The 27,952-nt window shown below is 39.6% G+C and overlaps 2 protein-coding genes across 2 annotated transcripts in view; one reads left to right on the top strand and one right to left on the bottom strand.

The window, feature by feature from the left end:
* The window catches only part of LOC119655103 (sodium channel protein Nach), an 86,201-nt gene that overhangs the window by 27,964 nt on the left and 30,285 nt on the right, over positions 1–27,952 (top strand). The gene's annotated exons all lie outside the window — the stretch shown is intronic.
* On the bottom strand, positions 14,241–16,003 carry LOC119655104 (vitamin K-dependent protein C-like). The gene has a single exon (XM_038060826.1). It carries the CDS (start codon positions 15,980–15,982, stop codon positions 15,221–15,223), a length of 762 nt encoding a protein of 253 aa, XP_037916754.1. The 5' UTR covers positions 15,983–16,003; the 3' UTR covers positions 14,241–15,220.

The raw sequence follows: 27,952 nt of genomic DNA, 5'->3' as shown, positions 1-27,952 counted from the left end.
AAATACAAAACTTTGACCTTCTATAGCTTTGTTAATAACGTTTGGTTGAATTTTTTTCAAACTGTGTATTCTATTATTACTTATAATGACACCAAATTTTTTACTTCTAGGATGAACTTAAGCGGAGTTTTCGAATAAATTTCTAAAATATGTTACTATACTATTATTATTATTTAATCAGATATCGGAACGGGATGTATTTTGAGGCCAAGATTTTGTATAGTTCCGTGATTGTTACTTGTCGGTTGAATAGGTTCTGAAAACGAGACCTATTACACTTTTCGGGGCATATATTGTATATTGAGCCCTCACTCCCCTATGTTTCACTCGATATCAGAAATAAATTAATAATCAAGGCCTTTCATTTGATACCCCCATAATCATATTCTGTGAAAGAAAATTTTACATCCCACCATGAAAATAGCGTCTTTTACTATATGTAAAAGGATTCACAGACCACATGTTCTAACCAAATATAGCGACAAATAAATCGTGTGGGACAGACAGGCAGATAGACCGACGTTGAATCGATTCTAATAAGGTTTTGTTTCACACAAAACATTAGCTTTGTACTGATGAAGGGAGTAAGTTGCTCCCGAAATATATATATACATAATAAAATAAAATTGTAGTTGGGATTAAGCTAATGGTCTATTAAATTTAGACTTAACTACAAACAGAAGGCGATATCTAACATTTTAAAACCGTAACAAGCACTCGAACTGAAAGTTTGAAGGTTTTTTTTTTTTACTTAGGAACTACTATTTACACATACATATGTCCTACCCCTCGGTGGCTGGCGACAACAGTCTGCCTGACACCCCAACAACGAATAAAAGGGGAAGGAAGGGGAGCTGGAAACTAGCAAAAGAGGTATGTTCAGAAGCTAGGCTAAGATGGGCAGTGGGAACTTTTAAACCAATGAAATCTCCCGGAGTAGATGGCATTTTCCCAGCACTTATCCAGAGAGGCCTAGGAATTATCTTAGAGTCTCTTCTGAGGGTGGTAAGTGGGAGCATAGCACTGGGTTACATACCAAAGGCATGGAAACGGGCAAAAGTGGCCTTTATTCCGAAAGCCTAAATCTTTCAGACCAATCTGCCTAACATCGTTCTTACTCAAAACGGTGGAGAAAGTCATAGACACCTATATTAGAACTAACGTTCTAAAGCGTAATCCCCTACATCACTGTCAACACGCTTACCGGGCAGGACGGTCAACTGAAACTGCTCTGTATCAGCTGACAGAGGTACTACGGGACGCCATAGAAACAAAAGAAATTGCACTGTGCGCGATTTTGGATATCGAAGGAGCATTCGACAACACATCGCACATTGAGATACAGGATGACCTGAGCCGCAAAGGAGTGGGAAACACCCTGGCACTCTGGATGGGCAAAATGCTAGAAAGCAGACAAATAGAGGTACCGACAGGTACAAATTCTATTATCATGAACACCACTCAAGGCTGTCGACAGGGTGGAGTACTATCGCCGCTGATGTGGAGTATGGTAGTGGATGAACTCCTGGACGTGTTAACAAATACTGGAAGACAAGTCCAGGGCTACGCGGACGACATTGTTTTAATCTGTAGGGGCAAATATGAAGATACCCTATGTGATAGAATCCAAACTGGATTACGGGTTACTAGTGCCTGGTGCAGGACGGTGGGACTGCGGATCAACCCAACCAAAACCACCATAGTACCATTCACTAGGAGGCGTAAGCTGGATCACCTGAGAGCCATAACATTACATGATATGGAGGTGAAATGAGAAACAGAGGTCAAATATTTGGGAATTACGCTAGACCAAAAATTACTCTGGAAGACACATGTCGGAAACACTTGTCGGAAAGCCACGAGGGCTCTGATGATTTGCAGATCCATAGCAGGAAAAAAAATGGGGTTGCAGCCAGAAGATACTACTTTGGATATATACTGCAATAGTAAGGCCAATGATTACCTATGGAACGGTAATCTGGCCAGAAAGAACCGAACTCAGCACACAAGCCAGGGAATTACATAAGCTCCAAAGGCTGGCTTGCGTGTGTATCAGTGGGGCAATGAGGACATGCCCAACGGCATCCCTGGAGGTCCTTCTGGGATTAACCCTTCTCCATCTGCGCATACAGATGCAGGCAAGGAGATCAATATTCAGGATGGCCGGTAGTATGAGTGAGGCGGGGAGCTGTCTAAATCAAAGTAAGATTGATATTCTTTCTAGGCAGTATTCCGAATTACTGATACCAAGGGATAACATGACAACGAGGTTTCACTTCGATAAGAAGTTTGAAACACGTTGGAGTAACAAGGCAAACTGGGAGAGCGTGGTTGCGACATACGGCTTAAACCAGCAACTGATTATTTGGTACACTGACGGATCCCTCACAACAGAGGGAGCGGGTGCCGGTGTCATTGGTCCAATGGGCAGGTACACTAGCATATTCCAGGCGGAAATATACGCCATAGACAAATGTGTCTCCTTTAATCTGCAAATGCTGCTATTCTCACCGATAGCCAAGCAGCGATCAAGGCACTTAAGTCCAACCAGGTGAATTCTAAACTGGTATGGGAATGCCTTGAGAGGCTGAATACACTCGGTTCGTCCAACAAGGTCTTGATACTTTGGGTTCCAGGCCATGCTGGGTTGGAAGGCAACGAGGCAGCGGACGAACTAGCCAAGAAAAGAGCAGGGACGTCTTTACACGGGCCAGAACCCGCCGCACAAAGGATTGCTTAAACCTCACCAAAAAGAACCTTCGAATCGTGGTGGGAATTCTCACTGATCATTGTCGGTTGAACTATCACCTAGGGAAGCTAGGGATATCTACGGACACTGCCTGCAGGTTTTGTGAGGAGGAGGACGAAACCTGTATACACGTCCTGGGACAGTGTCCGGCACTTGTTCAAAGTAGGTCCAGACATCTGGGAGAACACTTAATACCAGGTACAAAGCTGAAAGATCTGGAAGTGGGGAACATACTAAAGTTCCTAACGGTTACAGGCCTGCTTGAGATACTATGATCAACAGGTACACTATAACCAGTAAAAGCGGCACAATAGTTCTTCAAGGACGCGGTGCGACTTTCCCTTAACAGAATAATAATAATAATACATATGTTTAATTCTAAGTCAAGATACTTAAAACTCCATATAAGACGACGGACATATGCTGCCACTACCAAGCATAGAAGAAACAGTCCGTGCAATCTATCAGCTTAAAAACCCAAAGTCGCCAGGAGCCGATGGAATTACAGCGGAATTGGTTAAATATGGAGGCGACTAACTACACCAAGTGATTCATTAACTGAGGCTCAAGGTGACGACTGGCAACGAGGCATTATCTGTCCCATACATAAAAAGGGAGATATCACGCAGTACATGGTGGCAACGTCACTGCCAAAAACCAAAGAACGAACAACATCGAATCGTACTGGTTAAACGAAAACAATAAAGATGAGAGACTACAACTTTGAGACCGTTGAAAATTTCTCCTATCTAGAGTCGAAAATCACAACCGATAACAACTATGACGATGAAATCCGCGCACGGTTGTTGGCTGCCAGCAGAGCCTATTTCATTTAAAAAAAAAACTATTTCGCTCGAAACGTCGAAGACAATGATGATGACAAATGCCAGTCCTTATGCATTCCTCGGAGACCTGGGTTCTTAGCAAAAAAAAACTGCGAACTCTTAGCCGCGTTGGAGAGAAAAATCCTCCGAAGAATTTTTGGCCTCCTACATTAGGATAGTCTGCAGTTCCTTACTAAGACAGGTCTAGACCGGATACCGGTTGTTGCGCCGTTGATGATGATAATTGTATTTTGAGCTGGCGTGAAAGATTAAAAAAATAATTGATCAATCACTTTGAAATGTAAATATGACATTCAAAACAATAGAACCACTCCATGCTAAATATTTAGATCAATTTTTGGCGCCACAATTGCCAAATTTAAGCCGTGGTTTTGTCTTTTTTTTTTATGTTTTATCAAAAAATCTGTAGCAAACAAGAACCGTCTCGTATATTCTAAAAATGTTTTAAGTAAGTAAGTTTCATCAAGGTAATTCCGTAAACGTTTCTTTCGCTAGGTAACTGTTTTCGCATATTTATAGAAGTATTCTGGGAACAACTTGTTCCCTTCTTCAGTGCAAGGTACACCGGCGGTTTTCATTTGGATATAACTAACATTCATGATGTATTTGCGGCTGAAGGGGCGAAAAACATTCAGAAACTATTGCGGTTACGCTGCCAGGGCAGAGGTAGTACAACGTATAATGAGTTCTCTCTGCCCTGGACGAAACTGTAGTCGTCTGCTAGAATCACCAAATAAGTGGTACTTCTTCTGTGGTATATTGTAGAATCGTATTCTCTAGGATGTTTTTGTTCTCAAATAATATTCCCGTCTATTAAGGTTTCGTGTGTACTCTCCAGCCATTCTGAGATAGTTGAACTTCGAGCATAGTACCACTGTCGGGCAGTAGATTCTGCGGTGAGATACGTTCGATCATAAACGCGTTGGCCTTCTCTCGCCAGAATATCAATCGGGATCATTCCTACTACCACGCAAAGCGTTCGGAGTGCACTTATGCGAATCGCAGCTCCAGTTTTTCCTATACTTGCTTTATTTTCCAATGCATCTGCCCGCACTGGAACTGCATATAGTAGGAATTAGCTGACCAGCCTTGAAATGAGGAGTCGACGGCTCGGCTTTTGACCACCTATATTTGGTAGCATTCTCGCGATTAGTGCTTACGCAACAGGTACTTCGGCCCACCTAATTTGATTAGGGACACTTGTATTTTAGTTCACCTCGCGGAATTAAGTGGCATTCTTCACATCGAGTATTATCATTGTCTAGTCCCGTCGAATGTTTGTCATCAGGTAAACTGCATCGGTTGTAGACCTCCTCTTTCGAAAACCGGACTAATTCTCTGAGAGCGTGCCTTCCTTGCCGGCATTGGTAAGTAATGTTATGGATTATGCTTTGGAATGATACTCCAGTGTTAGTTGATATGCATATCGGCCTGTAGGACGAAGGTTCACCCAAAAGTTTTTTTTCGCTTGGGAATAATTATTAGTTTCTGCTTCCTCCATTGTGTGGGAAATATATTAGGCACTATTTTGACTGTTGCCTTAAGTGATCTGTTGGGGGATACTATCTAGGCCAAGGACTTTATTTTCGGCTATTTTCTTCACGGCTTCTAGGACCTCCTCCTCACTTACCTTTGGAATTTCAGCTGGGTCTAACTCGACGGTGAGAAAGTTGGCGATACCCATATTTTGTAAAAAAAAAGAGGGCACCACTTTTTCATGTAGGAATCTTGGGCAATTAATCGATGGAGAGCGTTTTTCTTTGACTTGCGACATTATTGTTTTGTATGCGCAGTCCTAGGGGCCCCTGTTAGCTTCTTTACATAGTTGCTTAAAGTGATCATTCTTACTTTTAATTACAGTCACATACAATTTCTTCCGAGTCTCTTTGTATTGCTCATGTAGCTGCTCGTATCCGGATCGATTTCTGTTTCACTGACTGTACCTGGTGTTGAGGCAGCCCGTTCCACCAAAAGGTCGGAGCTTGTTGCTGGGATATATTGCACCTTGGTATGGACGAGTCACATGCTGGCTGTAACTTCATCTACGTTTCCGTCAAGCGTTTTATTTTGCTGCAAAACTTCTTTAATAGTTTCCTCGTCAAACTTGTTAGCTGCTCATCTTATAGCTGACTTTCTGGGCCAATTTATTTTTGTACATTGTATGGTTTCAAAAATAATGGCCTGGTGGTCACTGTGTGTATAGCCTTCACAGACGTACCACTGGGCATTCTTGGCTAAAATGTGGCTAAAAGATCGGAAAGTTGAAGCAAGAGTAAGGAAGGTGCACATTTTTTTTTACAGAATATGGTCATATATATATAGCATATTACCATATTTGCGAAATATACACGAAAGCCCCCTTTAAGTTCATCCTAGAAGTACAAAATTTGGCACCGTTGTAGAAGGTCAAAGTTGTGTGTTTCACGTGAATTTAAGTACATTAATGAATTAAGCGATCATCATATAAAGAGAACTCATATGAACGGAGGAATATTTTTAATTTTTAGCTACATTCGAATGGAAAAACGTGCATAGGAAATTTCTCACAAGATGAATACAAAACCTTTATACCCGAAGAATTCAGCTTGCAGCGTTCCGACTTGTTTTTATTCGTGCTCCCCTACCAGATGAAGAAAAGCATTCTCAAACCACCATCATATTTTAGGGTTGACGATTGATAATTAATATTCTATTTTTTCCCCTCGGTTGACCATCTCAAATACAATCTAACGGACGAATTAAAGACGTGAAATTGGCTTTTATCACTCCAGAGGACAGTACTTCAATTTTGAGGGGTTCAAATAACGTTCAGCAAACATAATTCTGGGGTGGCGGTTGAAGATGAGGAGTTTCTTAACTGCAACCTTTCCCATAAGTCCAGCATCACATAACCTACGTTCCAGAGTGCAATCCAAGCAATTCACATTACATTGATGGCGGATTTCTTATTTTATTTTAGTTGATGGTCTTCTTGGAACTTATTCGTTTAATTTGTTTTTCTAGCTTTGAATCGTCTTGGCCGTCCAGTTTTTGAGGCTTTCATTACATTATCCGTTAACATTTCTCTTTTTTTTTAGAAACAGTACCTTACGAAACTCCCAAGCTGCTTGAAAATTTTATTAAAATAAGTAGACTATTGCCAGAGAGTTTTATCGGTTAGCAATTTGCTTGTATTTCAGAGTAAATTTAAGAAATTATTTTCAAGAATTTCATTATTATTATTATTGCTAAAATTTATTGTATGACGAAAAGGCTATGAGAGGAGACGAAAACTGTTAAATAATTAGCTTTGACAAAATTCGTGGATTTAGTCAATGGAAAAGAGTCTTAGAGGACAAATTTTTGTTCAGTAAATAAAATTTGTTTTTGGATGACTAAATTGTCTTTAATAGAGTAAAACTACAAACGACATGTCTTGCACGTCGTTAGGAACGAGAAAAATGTGTGTAGTCCATTATTTTCTAAAAGTTAAATTTTGTCGCCGTATCCCATATTATGAATTTTTTTGGGAATATTATCAATTTGGTTAGGAAAATTACGGACTTAACTGAAAAAACCATATACAATTCAATTAACTGATTGATTATTAACTTTTGAAGCTGACGAAAGTTTACAGTCAACCCGGCTACAGATGCACCTTGATATTTTCACAATTGTTATCATTCGTCACGATAATAGCTGCTTTTAACCGAATCCTAAAATCTGTACAATTATCATATATAACACAGGCAAAATTATGTATTTGGGAAATACAACATAATTGTATGAAGTTGAAGGCTGTTATCTGTAGGATTTGTTACTGCAACCAAAAATAATTTCATTTATGAGAGGTGTTAAGGCTCTTTTATGTTTACACAAATAAATGTTGAGTATACATGAAACTAGAAACCTATTTTTTGGTATACTACTCTCAATTTACCATACTTTAAAGTGACATAGGTTAGAATGATTTTGTTAGCAATATTTGCTTTTGAAACACGCTTTTCAATTTTATTGTCTGCTTTTAGAAACTATATAGATATACAAATATATCTATATAGTTTGTTCCAAGAAAAAGATGACTAGTTACAAATAAGGGAATTGTTTATCAAATCCATTTTTTGATAATATTAGGTTTGGCATATTCGATGTTTTTTTTTGTTTTGGATATGAAGGATCCTAAGTCCACATCTACTTGATGTTAGACCGGACCCGATAGAGGCCAACTTACTCTCGTTTTTTGGCCCACGAACCCCCCGTTTTGGGTATAGAACCCAAGTATTAAAAAAATAGAAAGAAAGACTAACGGTTTCGTCCAGGCCAGACGCAACGCATTAGACGCTGTTTCACCTCTGCCCTGGGAGCAGCGTGACCGAAAGTGACAACAGATGGAAATCGCTTTTTTTATATAATCACAAATACAACAAGGGTATCAATTATATCCAACAACCCGCCAGTACTTTAAGCCTAACCCAGGCTAAAGCTATTTTTTTTTGGTTTGGAATCTGAGGGATCCCCACTTACTTGATGTTATACCGGACCAGATGAAAAGCTACTTACATTTCCTTTTGTTCACCGGTCCCCTCGTTTTGTGCATAGAACCCAAGTATTCAAAAAATAGAAAGAATGACTAACGGCTTCCTCCAGGGCAGAGGCAACTCCGACAACTTTAGACTCTTTTATCAAGACGTAAGGGGTCTAAGGACCAAGCTGTCGGATTTCAAACTGTCTGCCTTAGCATTCCAACATCACGTGATCTGCATTTCTGAAACCTGGCTGGATGACATGATTTTAGATTCAGAGCTCCTCGAAGGTTACTCTGTCTTTGGTTGTGACAGAGACTGCGCTGCGCTTGGCAAGACAACTGGCGGAGGATCTCTAATAGCTGTTAAGTCCCCTCTCCGTGCCGTGCATCTTTTGCTCCTCCTCCTCCAACTACAGTTCTGTCTGAGTTATTCCTCCTAATGTATACTCCTTTATCATATCGTGTGTATATTTGCATGCATCAGTCTACCTTCTCTGTACAAGGATTTCTTCGACAGATTATCAGAGGTCCTAATCGTTTTGTTTCTCTCACTTCTTTTGATCTTCTGTGGCGACTTTAATCTTCCCATGCTCGCCTGGCCTCCCGTCCCTTCCTAACAAAAACTCCATCCACCCTTCCTTTCCTCTATCCACTTTCATGTACACTTGTGGCGTCCTCCAGTTTAACCTTTCCAGAAACCACTTAGATTGCACTCTTGATCTTGTCCTCTCTAATCTTCCTGGGTGTTGCCTTTCCCATTCCCTTCATGCCCCGTCTCACGTTGCCCCTGACGCCCATCATCCTGCTCTTGAGTTCGATGCTCAGATATCCCGACCCGACTCTCCTGTCGCTCGCTGCCTATCAAGTTCAACTTTCGTAAGGCGAACTTGCAAGGCAATCAACTGGGTTCACCTCCTCTCTCCATTTACGTGTGACCAAGCACTCCACACCTTCTATACCACTTTATCTGATATTCTTACTTGTTACGTCCCCTCCCCTTAAGTGCTTATGCTCTTACCCTGTCTGGTTCACCACTGAAGTCCACAAAAAACTACGTCAAAAACATACTGCGAGGAAGAAGTTCCTATCTTCTAGTTCTAGTTTTTTTTCAAATCTCTACATTCCTCGCTCAAATCCCTAATACGCAAGTCCAGAAAGGAATATTTGACCAGTGTTGAAAACTCACTAAAGCGCGGAAACCTCAAACTTTTCTGGTCCCACATTCGCAACTCCCGCTGTTCTGCCCAGCTATCCCCTCATCATCATCATCATCAACGGCGCAACAACCGGTATCCGGTCTAGGCTTGCTTTAATAAGGAACGTTTCGGAATGTTTCCAAACATCCCGGTTTTGCGCCGAGGTCCACCAATTCGATATCCCTAAAACTGTCTGGCGTCCTGGACTACGCCATCGCTCCTTCTTAGGCAGGGTCTGCCTCGTCTTCTTTTTCTACCATAGATATTGGCCTTATAGACTTTCCGGGCTGGATCACCCTCATTCACACGGATCAAGTGACCCGCCCACCGTAACTTATTGAGCCGGATTTTATCCACAACCGGACGGTCGTGGTATCGCTCATAGATATCATCGTTATGTAGGCTACGGAATCGTCCATCCTCATGTAGGGGGCCAAAAGTTCTTCGGAGGATTCTTCTCTCGAACACGGCCAAGAGTTCGCAATTTTTCTTGCTAAGAACCCAAGTTTCCGAGGAATACATGAGGACTGGCAAGATCGTAGTCTTGTACAGTAAGAACTTTGACCCTATGGTGAGACGTTTTGAGCGGAACAGTTTTTGTAAGCTGAAATAGCCTCTATTGGCTGACAACAACCGTGCGCGGATTTCATCATCGTAGCTGTTATCGGTTGTGATTTTCGACACTAGATAGGAGAAATTATCAACGGTCTCAAAGTTGTATTCTCCTATCCTTATTCTTCCTGTTTGACCAGTGCGGTTTGATGTTGGTGACTGGTTCGTTTTCGGTGCTGACGTTGCCACCATATATTTTGTCCTCCCTTCATTGATGTACAGCCGAAGATCTCGCCCCAATGGCCGCTTGCTCGATCTGGATGAAGGCAGTTTGTACGTCTCATATAGGCAGCATAGGCCAGTAGTTGGGTGGACTTAAAGAGGATCGTACCTCTTGCATTTACCTCAGCATCACGGATCACTTTCTCAAGGACCAGGTTAAAGAGGACGCATGAAAGGGCATCCCCTTGTCGTAGACTGTTGTTGATGTCGAATGGTCTTGAGAGTGATCCTGCTGCTTTTATCTGGCCTCGCACATTGGTCTGGGTCAGCCCAGTCAGTCTTATTAATGTCGTAGGGATACCGAATTCTCTTATGGCCGTGTACAGTTTTACCCTGGCTATGCTATCATAGGCGGCTTTAAACTCGATGAATAGATGGTGCAACTTTTGTCCATATTCCAAGAGTTTTTCCATCGCTTGCCGCAGAGAGAAAATCTGATCTGTTGCTGATTTGCCTGGAGTGAAGCCTGTTTGGTATGGGCCAATGATGTTCTGGGCGTATGGGGCTATCCGGTTTACAACGTGATACCTTTATGAGCTATCCCCTCCGTCCGTTAAATTCTCTGGCATCTCAGCCAACTCCCCCCAACTATCTTGTGATTTACTCTGCCGCTACTTTTCCTCAGTCTATGTTCCCCCTTTTTCCTCCGAATCCCTCTCGATAGTGGATGTAGCCTGGCCCGAATCGCCTCCCATTCCCCTCCTTACCCCTCTTCTTGTCGAGTACCTCATTGGCAAGCTTGATGCTAATGTCGGACCTGGCTACGATAGTCTTAAAAACCTCTTTTTGCTTAAAACTGGTAAGTCCATCTCCCTTATTTTCAACAAAAGCCTCGAAGAGTATCATTTTCCCGGCTTGTAGAAAGAGACTCTCATCATCCCTATACACAAAAGTGGCGATCGTACACTTGCCGAGAATTACCGTCCCATTTCCCTCCCCTTCCCCTGTTCTAAAATCTTCGGCCACTACATAATGAAAGAGCAACACGGCTTTGTTAAACGTAGGTCCACTCCACTCCAACCTGCTTGACTTTGCCAACTTTGTCGCCAAATACCTAAATTCACGGCAAGAAGTATTATACATGCCATTTACACTGATTTCGCTAAAGCCTTCGACACTGTAAACCATAAGATACTTCTACTACTCTACTATTTCTCGCCTCTAAGCGTGCCCATACCACTTGTTTTATGGCTTGCCTCTTACTTTTCCATCCGATCCTGCTGCGTCTCTTTTAACGGCTGCACTTTCCGCTCCTTCTTCCCCTCCTCTGGTGTTCCACAGTGATCTATTCTGGACTCTGTTATTTTTATTTTTTACCAACGACCTCCCTATTTTAGGTATATTGTGGACTTTTTGTATCATAAAAATAAAGAAAACCCATATTTCAATTTTTTGGACTTATTATTACTTAAATTTTTTAATACAAAAAAAATTTTTTGAAATAAAAAAAAATAGGTCCTAGACAATGTTAACCATTCTGGCTATTTTAATCTGAAAAATAAAAACCCTAAAAATTATTAATCAGTATGAGTGCAGTTATGTCCGGAATTATAAAGAAAGAAAAAAATGAAAATTCCTTCTGAATGCACACAGAAAGTTTGAATCCTAAACCATGTGCTGCACTTCGTCTATATTTTAACAAGACTTTTTAGTTCCGCAGTTACGTGCAACTGAACTGTTAGCATTTTTGTCAAAACACAGATTATAAATCCTTGGCCTTGCGTATGATAAAGCCAGTTTTATGAGGAAAACGTAATCATACTATAAATAAGATAATGGGTAAATATGTAAATCTTTTGATTGCTTTAAATATTTTATTGTATTTTTATTTCTCAAATGCAAGGGAAGGAGAACATTACAAATTCCAGTTTTCCCTTGTTTCCGCAATTTGTTGATTTGTCTTTTACTGAACGCACACTGATTAGAATTTTCCGCGCTCATCTATTACATTTTAGTAATTTTTACAATATCTACATTTGGTATCATACATATTTGAGACTCAATTAAGAGATAATGAATAAAAAACTGACCTTTCTAGACAATTTTCGCACTTTCACGTTCACTCCACTAAAGACAGCATCATAAAAATTTGACATTATTCTTTCAAAAAGCGAGTGAAATTGCAATTATAAATAAAGCCTGATTATTTATGAAAATGGCAAAAGTATGTAAGTGCTTGCTAAGAAGTTATGGACAGGAAGTGCATCCACTTCGCTTCTAAAGGAACAATTACTGAATAACGATGGACTTTTGGATATGGCAGGAAAGTACTTCCATTTCGCTTCCAAAGAAATCGTTTTCAAGTTTTCCTATTGGGATGAGCGGTGTGAAATGTGTGAACGAATCTTGCCGACTTGGAGCGAACTTCGCCGGCGTGGAAAGTTCATTGAATTGTAATTCACATCGCGCGTTGCTAGGAGTTTTTGAGTTTCCTAGCAGGAAAAAATATGCTTACTGCGCGGGGTTGAAAAACAATACTTTGCTTACTTGCTTTAAAAATGAAATGTTTTTTCTATAATATACTTGTAAAATATAATATTTCCACTTACTCAATGAAGCCTATCTTTATACCAACGCACTGTTGATCTTAAAACTGTTATTTGCTTCACTGCCCTTGAGTAAGTAGCTTAGATCAACCAAACGTTTTCCTGAAAAGTTCATGCGCGAAAATAGAAACTAAAAACAGGCATCCGACAGAGGAATTTTGAAGCATCATTCGCTCACAGATTCCATGAAGATCATTAATCCTAAATGAATCTTTAATGAAGTCGAAGACAGACCTTTCGTTCACACTGTGTTGCGGCGAGCAATAAACGTGTTGAGCCGGCTTGATACTAGTCACATACGTGCAAGCAAGTTATAAAGTAGGTTGTTGGATGCAGGAAGATTGGACGTTTGTCGGCAAGTTGCGGTTGCAACGAGATTGCACGTCTGTGGGCAAGTTTTGATAGACCGATTAGTTGTGACAACTGCATCTTGCCTACACAAGTGCAATCTCGCGCCAACAACTTGGTTGCATACAGTGACGATGTTGATGCGCAAAATCAAGGTAAATATTTGTTAAAGGTTTGGAGTTTGCGGCAAACAGCAAGTGTCTGTACACGGCATTATATGCGTTGATTGCAAAAGGCGCCATCTGTGGAACATCGTTTCATCGGCTTATACATGAAGTAATTTCAAGGTATAGTTTCCTATTGGCTAAGGCGCCAACCCAATGTGATTAAAACGTTATATTCTAGATAGGTCATCGACAGTGATCATACCAGCTTTTTGGCCTCTGTCATCAGAAACTCTGCTTCGGATTTAGACAGGGCCGTAAGGAAAAAATCGGGGCCCGGAGTGCAAATTATGCGGAATAGCGGGGCTCGGGGTGCAAATTAAATGAAATTAGTGAAAGTTATTCGCCCCTTCCCTATTATCCTTTTTTCTCATTGAAATTTCTTATTGCGGGATCCCGAGAAAACTCTCTGCTCTCTCTCTCTGCTTTTTGGCCTCTGTCATCAGAAACTCTGCTTCGGATTTAGACAGGGCCGTAAGGAAAAAATCGGGGCCCGGAGTGCAAATTATGCGGAATAGCGGGGCTCGGGGTGCAAATTAAATGAAATTAGTGAAAGTTATTCGCCCCTTCCCTATTATCCTTTTTTCTCATTGAAATTTCTTATTGCGGGATCCCGAGAAAACTCTCTGCTCGTGGGAATCTCCTGTTTCCACCCACTACTCATCAGGCTTGGATTTAGGCTTAAACCGTGCTATGGGTGCGTTGATCTTTCATTTGGACATGTCGCGAGATTGGCTTTGTTATGAGACAATGGGAAAACATAATTGCGTACAAAAAAGTGTAGGACATTGGACGTCAATGATAAGAACAACGGAGACACGGAGCAATTTCTATGTACCTGCAAAACTCTGTTATTTGGAACCGGAACGAGTTTTTCCTCTGGGACTAGATGCTGCCGTAGTACATACCGAATCAGTTTTTATGGTAAAGGGTCAAACACCTTCTTTAGATCTAGGAAGGGGTGGAGAGGGCGCAGTGTACTGTTCTTGACACTTTAAGATAGATGGTGTGGTTACTTCTTTTTAGATATTGTAAAAAGTGTTGCAAACATACATACTGTCCGGTTGGCATTTTATTTCTGTGTAGTATTACATAATTACTTAACGATAAAAATGCGCCATTCCACAAGAATATTTGCAGGTCGATGTCCACCTCTCCTTATCAGTTTTATTATTTATTGTTTCAGAAACTGTTATGTTTTTGCGAGGTAAGTCTGATAACCCCAGGTGTGACCTGCATATTTTGTAGCCAACTTGAATAGTATTTACTTCGTGTGTTGATTTTTAACTATTATCATTTGTTTTTTAAGAAGACTACTGGATTTTAAATTCCTCCTACAGTGGAATTTATAGCCACACATGCATCTAGTAATACATTAAAATAAGTTGAATACTATACAGTATACTTTTTGGACTTAAATTCATTACCCCCTAATATCACTGCTGTGTTAAAGTAGGGGGACTATTGTATGACCTAGAATTTTCTACTTGTCATGTACTTGCACGTAGATAACTATGTGATACAACTCTGAATGATATGGCCACCAACATTAGAAGAATTTAAGGAAAAATGCTGTTACTACAATTACTTTGAGGACGTCAATCAGCTTCCGGGATTCCTTATCAATAGATAGGCTTCAAAGTGATTAATGTGTTTCTAGATCCAATAATTCGTTGCATTCGTGATAAAACTCACATTCGAAATGTGTCACGTCCATGACTGACTTTGTACCGGGGAGACGTAAACAGTGAATAGAAGATAAAGATATGGTTTTTGTATAAAAGTGTATTTAGATACATATATCAGATGAAAGTATAAAAAATGTACAATAATGTAATGTTTTATAAATATAGAAATGATGGCGTGACAAATGAAGTATGAAAATACATTAAAAAAATTTAATACATAATATATGTGCACTTAAATATATATATATATCAAATCAAACTATATTTTATGACTTAGTTTCACTTAGATCAATTCATAGAGAGATGATTGTTTGGTGCAGACTTCAATGTAGGTGCCCTGTGGCAACTACTGAGTCCCCTGTGTTTCTTGGTTTATCCAGTCAAGATATAAGGGTAACCGCATATACGCCGACATAGTCCCTGATGCAGGTTGGGTAAATGATGCAACTCCAATTTGCATCCATGCAGCATCCTCAAAAATGACAAGCGCCGCACCGTAATCACCTGGTGTAATATTGCCTTTCTTCAGAGCTTCGGCGCAAATGTTTTTATCGGTTATCTGGGAGCCCAAGTACTGTATGCATTTAGACTTTTCAATCACAGATAGCTCGGCAAAATATAAGGGTCCGTCGTTTGCCAAAGATGGTGTCTCCCAACCAGCTATTCTTGATTTACATCCGACGAATGTGATGAGTTGATGTGATTTGTTCGGTAGTTTAACTGGTTTAATCTGATCAGAGAACTCCAACGGAATCGGAAGCTTGATGAGAGCCAGGTCATTAGACAAAGGGCCCGAATAATCAGGATGAAGAACTGATACATTAGAGTAAAGTGTGAGTTGCGAATAATTGCTTTCGTTTCGGCCCAGAATAATTTTGAAACTATCGAAACCTTTGACACACTGTCCGGCAGTTAAAATCCACTCCGACGATATAATTGTCCCACCGCATTCTTTAGTCTCGTTTGAATCAATAGCTTCGATAGACGCGTGCCACGGAAAGTCATTTTCATCAATTGTATTCCCGTTTATTATACGACCTGCTGGACCTGCCTTGCTAGTGCTAATAACTGTGAGCGCAAACACCAAGAACACAATTGCGAACGCCATAGCTCAATAACTAAATTCACTCTACGCAAAAATGCGAATTTATAGCTTGCGAAAAAGTTGCGATTAAATTTTCGCCTAGGAAGATATCTTAAAATTGGTTGATAAGATTGCATGTAGTAATCCGGAGGCGTCGTAAAGCTTCGGAAATGTATAGATAAGACATTGTATTTAATAATCTCTTAAGTATGTAAACAAATGAATTTGTGGCTTATCGTAGATGCAGGTCTACACAGATATATCAATGTGCACATATCCAGCAACGTTTCTATTTACATCTGAAATAAAATAACAACAAAGTTAATTTTATTTTAATGGGATAATTGGGAACCTTCCGTACATATTGTTTTCTTTGATTCCTTGTTAAAATTGATTAGGGAAAACCTTTCATATTTTTAATTTTCCTAGCCATTTAGAAATGTTAAAATAACGATAAAATAAAAAAAAATATTGCCCATGTTTTTTTTTACAGTTAATATATGAATTAAGAAAAGAACTAGGTATTGTTTCTGATACTGTAAATGTTTTTATTCTCCTTGCGCATACAATTGTTTCAGAGACCATGTGCCTCCTTCATCAGTGCTAGTACCTATTTGCTTGATTGATTAGTCTCCTTCATCAATGCTAGTGGTGAAGGAGGCACGTGGTCTCCGAAACAATTGTATGCGGAAGGAAAATAAAAATATTTACAGTATAAGTTCTTTTCTTAATTTATAATAAAATAATAAAAATCAGAATGTTGGTTGTTGCTTGGGTCTCCTCATCAAAGAGATTGCGATATACAAGTTCCATATTTCAAGTGGGGAAACCAGAAACTAGACGCTTCGGCACTGAAAGGTTGTGTTGTGTGTTTTTCTTGTGCGAGAGACATTCAAAGTCTTAGATTGCAGTAAATTTGCGCAAAAGCGACAACTTTGACCTATTACAACTTTGTTAGAAATACTGCGATTTCCACGAAACTTGGCAACTTCATGCCTTATATCATAGCTTATATTGCTGCAGAAGTTTAAGATTCTATGATGAATTTATATAATTATATAATATGCTATTATTCACTTTATTTGAACGAATATCGATATAGATGGTATTTTAAGGCGGTCTTCTATCGTAAATCGCAATTTTCAAGCCTATTTTTGAGAATTAATTGCAAAGCAACCACTAAAGATAATCTAATGATTTTGTTTATTTCATTTGTATATGTTTTGATTTTTCAAAAATATTTTTGAAAAATACGCATCGTTTTTCTTATGTTCTTGAAACGTCCTTACTACTGCTCAGTTTATTGTGACGCTGATATATATTATCACTATAATGTATGTATGAGAATGAATTCCATGTGTGAATTCTTGGGGCGCAGTAAATTCAAACCTTACTTCCAGTAAAAAAAGTCAAGCGACGACGGCTTTACGGTTTCATACCAGGGCAGAGGCAAATCGTCAGACGCTGCCTCACCTCTGCCCTGGGAGCAGCGTGACCGTAGCGGCTCGCAGATGTTGAATGCTCCTTTATATAACTCGCAGAACACGACATGCCTACGAATTATATTGAGCGCGAATCCACCTTATTGACCAGAGCTTGGCCAGAGCTGAAATATTCGTTTTGAGAATGATGGGGTCCTAAGTCCGCATCAACTTACTTCCAGTATTATGTCCTACATTATTATTTATACTCACGTTAAATCGTATAGTTCTAGAAGGATTTTCTGATAAGTTTCTAAAATATATTTAGTAATATACCATTATTAACTTTATTTGAGCAGATATCGTAATGGGATGTGTTTTTATGCCTAGATTTGTTATAGTTACATCAGTATGATTTGTCTTTTTTACAAAACCTTAAAATAGGGGTCTTCTGAAACCAGTTGTGTTATAGGATTCTTATTTAAATTTTAAAGTCTCGTGTCCCCTTCTAAAGTTTTATATAAACGTCAGGTTGCAACAATGTGCAAGATACACATTCTTTAAACTAACGTCTTCTTTCCTTTCTCTTTTATCACCGATTTTAATGACGATATTTTCTGCTCCTCGCATTCCGCATTGCCAAGCTCCACCCGAATACATGTTTATGGAGTTTACTTTACGTCAGTTTTTTTTGTGTGTTATCTTGACTTTCAGGGTATTTTTGAAGATTTTTTGTCTGACTAAAGTCGCAATCAGTAGAATATGACATGTGTAGGTCTTCAGATGTGCTACTACATGAAGAGCAAATGAGAGAATCATCCAGTCTGAATCGGCCATGATGTAGATTAACCATAAATCCCCATGAGGAATTGTGTAGACGATACTACAAACAATAAAACAGTTATAAGGTATCGCCGATGAATGAACGCTTCAATATGGGATATGAGCTGTCCCATTGCAAATTATCTCGCCTTGTTGTCATTTCTTCACTTACTTTTGCCTTACCGCTCTTCAGTATTTTGTTCATATTTCAGATACATAGATTGGTTTTCATTTTCTTGTAAAGACAACACGTCTCGCTTACTAGGAGATCTGTCGGAACCACTCCTTCAATAATACACTCTTCCTGTTTTTAATTTTTTCAAACGGTTTATTTTTTGAGAAAAAACATATTTTGATGAAATTTTGCACATATATTATGTTTAAGGCTAAAAGAAGAATTTATGAAATTTTTTAGGCTTTTTTTTTTATTTGATACAGATTTTTAATAAAACGTCAAAAATTGACAACGTGGGTGATTTCGGGTCACTGAAACGTCTGAAAAAAAAAAACAAAAAAAGTGGTTTTCATCAACTTGAAATTCTCTATAGAGTGTACCACAATCAAAAAATTTCGCTAAAAAATAAAAAATGGCGTCGATTTTTTAAATTTTTCCGATTTTTAGCACCAAAAAACCTGATGTACATCAAAATATTTAGCACCGAGGTTCATTCTATTGCTTTGAATGTGTACAATAACATATTAAAAGTTCAAAGCGAATACTCAAGTCGTTTTTTTAATCACCTACGCTAACCTAAAAAACGTTGTTTTGAGAAAAACGCGTCTTGCTCATTTGAAACAAAAAATTAAATGGTGAGGATTACTAACTAGTATTTGAATTACGATTATTAAAAAATGTCCGAAAATCATTTCATACATATTTTGCTCTACATATACATACTTGGATACAATTGAGGCAATATAAAAGGCTGAATGGACGGTTTGATAATGGGTCTTCCAGTGGCTTATTCTGCGGCAAAACTGTTGGATTATTCGTGAACAGAAACGGCTATGCAATTGTGTTCTTGTCTTTTTACTAGAGGATTTAAATCCTGATTTCCAGAGGGCTATATTTAAAAATAAGGAAATAATGGCATATATGGTCTTAATGAGCACAATTTTGTTAATAATAGTAGAATTTCCTCAAAGCCTTGTGTTATCATTATGAATCAATTGTTCTTCCTCAATAATTTGAAGCGTCGACATATACGTATGCATATATAGTATATGGGTTTTAATGACTTTTCTTTGTAATATAATATTGACATTCTATAATGATTTGGAACGCAGCAAGTTCCTACGAAAATAGAAGGAGCAAGGTGCCGGGACCTTATATCTACCAAATTGATAATTTCATAGTAATCTTCGAGGGCCTTCACAGACCAACAGCTGAAACTTTCAAACAATGCCGTATAAGGTCAAGCAGATATTTCACTGCACACTCTCCGACATCATCAGGTTTTTGTTAATCTAAGTTACTGGGATATTAATTTCAGTAGATTTCTTAAGTAAATTTGGTCTGTGATTACTTTGTGAGTAATGAAAGGATTTCCGTCACTTTCCAGTATCATGCTCCATGCTCCAAGTTGATATATTATGTATTGATGTGGAAGTATTTTAAGGCCTAACATTTGTAGAATATTTAGGGTATCATGTGGCCATACTTTTCGGTTGGGTAGTTTTTAAGATTGGGTTATTGATTTAGGTGTTCACTTTTTAAGGTTTTTTCTGCATCGGGTGAAAAGTCTTGATTAGTACTTTCTGATGTCGGTCTTAGTTTTGACATTTGTTGGAAAAGCGGGGAGTGGGAGAGGTCGAAAGTGGTGTTTTCTTTAATGGACTCATTCTCAGAAACCACCCAACCGAAAAATCTCTATACGGTGTCCAGGTCTCAAAATAGTTTCCTTATCGATATCTGCTCAAATTAAGTTAATAATATATAATATTACTATATTTTGGAGGAAATTGAGTAGAAACCCCCCTTAAGTTTATCCTAGAATTATAAAAATTTGTAGTAATATAGATTATAGCATGAAGCAATGCCATGCAAATTTATTGCAACTAAATATCAATATCACACTAAAGTGAGTAGTCTGCAAAATGCATATAGATAACGGCTACGTACAAATGGGATAGTTCTGCATTCAAATATACTCACAAGCGAAACAAAAAACCTTTCATACCTGAAGCGCTGAGCTTCCAGTTTCCAGGTTTGTTTACAAACGTCAAAAATAATGCCAATTTCGAAAAATATTAATATACACCTTCCACATGTGGTGAAAAAAAAAATTGATAGCCCCCTTTTGTATGTATGGTGACCCCTCCTAAACGCCACTTGGTAGGAGTTAATAGTTCCAACCTTTTCACGAAATTTTGTGTCAGTCGGTGTAACCGTTTCCTAGCAAAGTGTCAAATAGACAGATAGGCATAAAACAAACCGATTTTAATAACTAAAGTTGATGATGAAACTTGGGTCTTTAAAAGAATATAGTCGGCACCAGGGGAATCACTTTTTGTTACATTGAATAATCAGACTTTTAGATAGTTTACCGAAAGTAGATTTAGTACTATTTGTTATCGCGGAAACAATGCTTTGTGTGTATTAATCGGTGTGATTGTGCATTGCAGATAAGATAGATTGTGAATATTAATTTTGTTACTGCTATGAGTACTCCAGATTATTACGAATACTACGAGCTATCTAATATCGATCAAGGAGGTGAAATGAACATTCATAAAAATAAGTTGTCACCATGATTTTTGATTTTTTTTTTTTTTTGAGAGTAGGGTAGGTGAATACGTTTGCGCACAGAGTGTTGGACTCCCGCAACAGTACGCTGATGAACTACCAACTAAACACCTCCCTGTCATCAGAGAACTAGCCTGGAACTGTTTGACACATTACTTCGGGCTAGCCCTCCCGCTCTCCCGGCTTCGGGAGCCTTCAAGTCAGGGAATTCCTTTCACCAACGGGAGGGGAGGGGAGGAAGGGAGTTGTTGTTAGTTCAGGGAACCCCTTACCACCCGATCCCTCCGCCGGTCGAGTTCAATCTTGTCTGGAGAGAGCTCCCCTGCGTCTGCATAAAGCTGCTGGCGGAGGCTGTTCCACCTCTCGCAAGGTGTGTTCAGCGTCATCCGCCACTCCATTGCAGAAAACACAATCAGGAGATCGCACCTTCCCAATCCTGTACAGGTAAAACTGAAAACCCCCATGCCCACTTAGAAGTTGGGTAAGGAAGTAATCAATCTCACCGTGCGTTCTGTTTAACCATGGGTCTAATTTGTCGATGAGCCGCGCAGTCCACTTGCCCCTTGGCTCATTTTGCCAAGAAAGTTGCCACTCGCTAAGGGTGCGTTGACATTCTTCACGGGAAACCACTTCTCTTAAGTTTTCGCCCTTACGGCGATAGATAGCTTTGCGTTCCTTGGCAAGGAGGGCAACGGGGATCACTCCCGCAATCACCATCACAGCCGGTTCGGAGACGGTGCGATAAGCAGACGCCACTCGCAAAGCTCCCCGCCTCTGCACTTGAATGAGGCGTTTACGATGCATCTCCTTGTCAAGGGCATCAGCCCATACCTCCGCACCATAGAGAAGAACGGACTGCGTTGCTCCCATAAGGAGACGTTCTCTAGTTGATATAGGGCCCCCAACATTTGTCATTAGCCGACTCAAGGCCGCGACGCCTGCTGCAGCCCTGTCCGCGACTACTTTGATTTGCTCGAAGAAGCTCATCTTCGAGTCGAGCATTAAACCAAGGTATTTAATCGCTGGTTTTGACTCTATAGTGAACTAGCCGATCGATATGGGACGCAAGGTCGGGATTCCCCTTCTGGTCAGGATGACTACTTCGGTTTTTTCCAGCGTAAGGTTGACACCCTGAGCTTACTCGTCGCATCAATATGTCAAGTCTGCGTTGCGCCTGTTTAACAGTGCGTCCGGCAACAAGTGCCGCAACGTCGTCTGCATAACCGACCAGGCGCGACTCTTCCGGCATCCGGCTTCCGGTCTCAGCAGATTATCGTAGGAAGCGTTCCAGAGGTCCGGCCCTAGGATGGATGTGCTACTCCCGACGTGATTTTCATCCTCCTCTGGCCCTCTAGCGTCTCATAGAGCAGGGAGCGGTCTTTCAGATAATCCCTCAATATCCGCAAGAGATAGCTTGGCACGTGAAAGGAGTTCTCTAGTGTGCCTAGCATATCTGTCCATTTTATGGAATTAAAGGCATTTATGAGGAGCCCTATCCGTCGAGATCGGCGGCTGTGTGCCCCGGCTCGATTAAACGCATCTACGACCTCCATAACAGCATCCACTGTAGATTTCCCTGTTCTAAACCCGAACTGCCTTGCGGATAAGTCCCCGGCAGCACGGATCGCTTCAGCGAGTCTAACCCTGATGAGCTTCTCGAGCACTTTTCCGGCCGTGTCAAGCATACACAGCGGTCGGTATGCAGACGAGAGCTCCGGATATCTTTTACCCTTACTGATCAACGCGAGTCTGGCCCCTTTCCAGCGACAAGGAAAAATGCCCTCCTTCAAGCACGCGTTGAACACTTCAAGCAGCAATTCTGGCCGTTGGCGGAACATCAGTTTGTAAACTTCCGCCGGGATGCCATCAGGATCTGGCCCCTTCCTGTTTTTCATAGTGAGAACCGCTTCTTCGAGCTCTCTCATTGTGAAAAGGGGACAGTCCACAACGCTTCCCGCGCTATTTACATCAACCCGTACAGGGTGTCTGGGAAACAATGCCCGCACAATGCGGTCCATCTGGTCGGTGCTCAGTATGCAGGGCTTCCGCAAAGCCCCGATTTTCTGACTGACAAGCTTATAGCCAAGTCCCCACCGGACCTCATTCACCTCATTAACAAGATTCTGCCAGCCGCGAGCTTTGCTTTTATTTATAGCGCTGCGGAGTCTCCTTTTTGCTGATCTATATTGTGCCTTTATGGCACATGCCTCCTCGTTGGCGTGCAAATGTTGTGCCAAACGGCGGAGGTTATGACACTCCTTCCGTAAGTCGGAAATTTCTGCCGTCCACCAGTACATAGAAGACTTGTCGCGTCTGGGGCCTCTCCGGGGCATGGAAGCCTCACACGCCGTCGTTATCAGATTCATCACTGAATTTACGACGGTGTCAGCTGCGACACTACCAGCCCCCGGAGGACCCCCCAGCGCGGCCCTACCTGCTCCAAGAGCTTCGACGAACTTTCCGATGTTCACCCTCGCGACGTTCCACACGCAGGGAGAACGTCGTGTTGATGCTCGCCGGCAAGTAGCGTCAAACACTTCGAACGCAATGTACTGATGATCACTTGCCGAGAAGTCTTCTAGAACTCGCCACCCGTCCACCGATGATGCCAGAGATTCCGACGCAAAAGTAATGTCAGGAATACTTCCTTCACAACCTGGGCGCCGAAACGTTGGCGTGGATCCGGTGTTTAAAACTACGAGCCCGGTTTTCGCCGCCATTTCCAGAATCCGTTGCCCTCTGGAGTCTGATTGAGGCATGCCCCATTCAAGAGCCCTGGCATTTGCTCACTTGATTGGCGTGTAGACTCATATGCAATTTCGGTCGATTATTTAGATATTCATGACCACTGTGCTGTAATTGATGGCATTATACTTTCATACTGTTTAGAATACCGACCGCTGTTATGGCCTCGGGCAGATATTTTTAAATTACCCTCAAACTATAAACAAAAAACTGCAATATCAATAAGCCAGCAATTATCAAGATACTTTTAGGATTATCACTCCCAAAACAAAGTTACAAAATTGTAGCTTTGTTTTGCGAGTGATGCACTGAAATATAGCGTTATCAGATGGTCCACATGGGAGAAAGAAGAACGCACCACTAGCGATGATCTAAAAATATAATAAAATGCTCTCAATGTCCCATTATAGGACTAGTTATTGATATATGATATTTTAGAATTTGTTTTACATGGATTTGGAAAAGTGCTTTCAATTTTACTGGTGCTAATTGCAGCATGCAAATTTGGTAGATAAACACTTTCTTCTAGTTGTCATTTTACCACGATTTGCAATGGTTGGAATTTATTGTTTGAGTTTTTTTATTAGCAAGTAGAACAAATATGCATTCGAAAATTTTTAGATATCGCACCTCCATGAGAAAAGTGAGAACTAGGTTTGAGACCCGAATCACATTCCATGTTCACAGATTTGATTACTAAGGGCAAAATTGGTAACTAACTCAAATTCAAGTTTCGTTTTATTATATCATTTCTCTTTCAAGGGGAGGATATACTATACATTGTGCATTTGGTTCCAATGCCATGTAGAAAATAAACTGTAGCAAAAAGTAAATGAAATACTGAGATGCGTTTGGAATTAACCTACTTTCTCCTAAGCATACTTCTAAAATAATTGTTAAGATTTTTAATTGCATTAGCATCACCAACAATATTAGACAAATATTTTATTTATAACCCCAAATTGCTCTTTTTAAGTTAGTTATAATGAAATTATTGCTTAAGCCAGAATGAAACGCGAAAAATGTCCAAAACAATGCGCTACTCCATTAATCGTATTGGAAAGTGATATTTTAAAATGTGTTTAGTTTAATGCTGAATTTGGATACCTGATGACTCCACGAAAAGAGAAAACTCCCTAAAATAAAAATTATAATAATGCGCAAAGAAGAGAAATGGTGACCCATAATCCACGGAGAAGTGAACAGAAAACATATATATACAGTCGAACCTCTCTAAGTGGAAATTCCTCTATATTTTTTAGACCGAAAGGAAAATATATTCGACAAAAGGTGGAAACAAACCGTTCAGATAAAAATAACAGATTACCTGATTTTCGAAATAATGGAATTTATTAAAATTGAATCAGATTTTCGAGTATCACTCTTAAAGATTTCATATTCTTAGATTCTAACTTCAGTTTTTCTATACTGATTAGTCATTTCATTAATCAAATTGATTAAAAATTCTAAACTTTTCACAAAAAATCTGTTTTCAATGGCAATATGACATTTTTAATTTTGCCTAAAGTTTGAATCCGCATCCTGTAAAAAAAAAATACTGACCTAACTTGGCTAGTTACTCGAAAAGTTTGTTCATTTAATGTAATTTTCAAAACTATGCAACATTTGTCAAGTGTTCACCAATGAAACACGATACTGAACAAAGAACCATTGTTCTAATAATTTACTGGTAATGACTTATAGTAAAGGGTAAACGTAATCTACTTTATGTGATCATTTTGAAAAATCAAATAAACTGAATCATGTCTAAAGTACAGTTTTTAAATAACATGTTCGAATTGCCTACCATCAATGCAAATGCAGGCAGGTCTTAAAAATGACCTCTTTATTCTTTATTCAACTCTTGGGCCGCGTTAGCTATTCGTAGACTTAATAGACCGATATTATTTATTATAAGTGACCCGCCCACCGTAACCTATTGAGCCGGATTTTATCCACAACCGGACGGTCATGTCGGTCATGCAGGCCAGCATTGCGCTCGCCCGAGATTATTACCCTGATGTGACTCAATGGTCGAATGGTATCCGACGTCAAACCACGACGCAAATTCCATTGTCACCAGTGAGATTTGAACCGCGACCTTCCGTACAACGCATATGATATGGATGATACTGAAATCACCTAGTGATCATATTTACGGTCGATTTTTAATAGTGGTAAACTTGGTCATCATAATCCATACGAGGTCTTTTTTCCCGAACAGGAGCGAGTGGCAACCTGTTTTCGGTATCTGTGCCGTGAACATTAATAAACATACAATAGTCAGCGCACTAGTAAAGAAATAGACAGTAGATTATTCTCTAATTGTTTACTATAAAGTGTTCGTTCTACGCTCACAATGATTTGATTTATACTTTAAAAAATCGGGACACCGGAAACTGGGCGCATCGGGTATAAAGGTTTTGTGTTCATCTTATGTGAGAAACTCTCTATGCACGAGTTTCCATTCGTACAAAGCTAAGAATACGAAATATTTCGTCACAAAAGCATATATATATGTTATGTACGTACGTTCAAAACGACTGGTATCCAAGTGCACACATGTCTATTATATTGGTTACTACCCGCAAACTTTATTAACACATACATATACATACGCATGTCCACCTCGAGTAATTGACACTGATATACAAATAAGTTAAAAAATCCAAGGAAGGAAAACTAAATGTGGCCATGAACCCCGCTGTTCATATAAGTTTACTTTAGATGATGATGACGTCGTACACGTCTTAGGGTGCAATAAGTTTACCCGAATTGCGAAACTTTGACCTTCTATAACTTTGTTAATAGTAGTTACCTTGCCTTCAAATTTTTCTTAATTATGATACATATGTCCTATGTTATCTATGTTGATGCTGTACTTCTATACTATTATCAGCTTTATTTGTGGAGATCTCAAACGGGATGTATTTTCAGGCCTAGATTTCATATATTTCATTAATCAAATTGATTAAAAATTCTAAACTTTTCACAAAAAATCTGTTTTCAATGGCAATATGACATTTTTAATTTTGCCTAAAGTTTGAATCCGCATCCTGTAAAAAAAAAATACTGACCTAACTTGGCTAGTTACTCGAAAAGTTTGTTCATTTAATGTAATTTTCAAAACTATGCAACATTTGTCAAGTGTTCACCAATGAAACACGATACTGAACAAAGAACCATTGTTCTAATAATTTACTGGTAATGACTTATAGTAAAGGGTAAACGTAATCTACTTTATGTGATCATTTTGAAAAATCAAATAAACTGAATCATGTCTAAAGTACAGTTTTTAAATAACATGTTCGAATTGCCTACCATCAATGCAAATGCAGGCAGGTCTTAAAAATGACCTCTTTATTCTTTATTCAACTCTTGGGCCGCGTTAGCTATTCGTAGACTTAATAGACCGATATTATTTATTATAAGTGACCCGCCCACCGTAACCTATTGAGCCGGATTTTATCCACAACCGGACGGTCATGTCGGTCATGCAGGCCAGCATTGCGCTCGCCCGAGATTATTACCCTGATGTGACTCAATGGTCGAATGGTATCCGACGTCAAACCACGACGCAAATTCCATTGTCACCAGTGAGATTTGAACCGCGACCTTCCGTACAACGCATATGATATGGATGATACTGAAATCACCTAGTGATCATATTTACGGTCGATTTTTAATAGTGGTAAACTTGGTCATCATAATCCATACGAGGTCTTTTTTCCCGAACAGGAGCGAGTGGCAACCTGTTTTCGGTATCTGTGCCGTGAACATTAATAAACATACAATAGTCAGCGCACTAGTAAAGAAATAGACAGTAGATTATTCTCTAATTGTTTACTATAAAGTGTTCGTTCTACGCTCACAATGATTTGATTTATACTTTAAAAAATCGGGACACCGGAAACTGGGCGCATCGGGTATAAAGGTTTTGTGTTCATCTTATGTGAGAAACTCTCTATGCACGAGTTTCCATTCGTACAAAGCTAAGAATACGAAATATTTCGTCACAAAAGCATATATATATGTTATGTACGTACGTTCAAAACGACTGGTATCCAAGTGCACACATGTCTATTATATTGGTTACTACCCGCAAACTTTATTAACACATACATATACATACGCATGTCCACCTCGAGTAATTGACACTGATATACAAATAAGTTAAAAAATCCAAGGAAGGAAAACTAAATGTGGCCATGAACCCCGCTGTTCATATAAGTTTACTTTAGATGATGATGACGTCGTACA

Source organism: Hermetia illucens, chromosome 4, assembly GCF_905115235.1.
Source record: "Hermetia illucens chromosome 4, iHerIll2.2.curated.20191125, whole genome shotgun sequence".
Lineage (NCBI taxonomy): Eukaryota > Metazoa > Arthropoda > Insecta > Diptera > Stratiomyidae > Hermetia > Hermetia illucens.
The sequence above is the reverse complement of the archived record's forward strand: the minus strand, read 5'-3'. Positions and strand labels throughout refer to the sequence as shown.

Coding starts and splice junctions, on each gene's coding strand:
- LOC119655104 (XM_038060826.1), bottom strand. CDS start 15,982: ATGGCGTTCGCAATTGTGTTCTTGGTGTTTGCGCTCACAGTTATTAGC.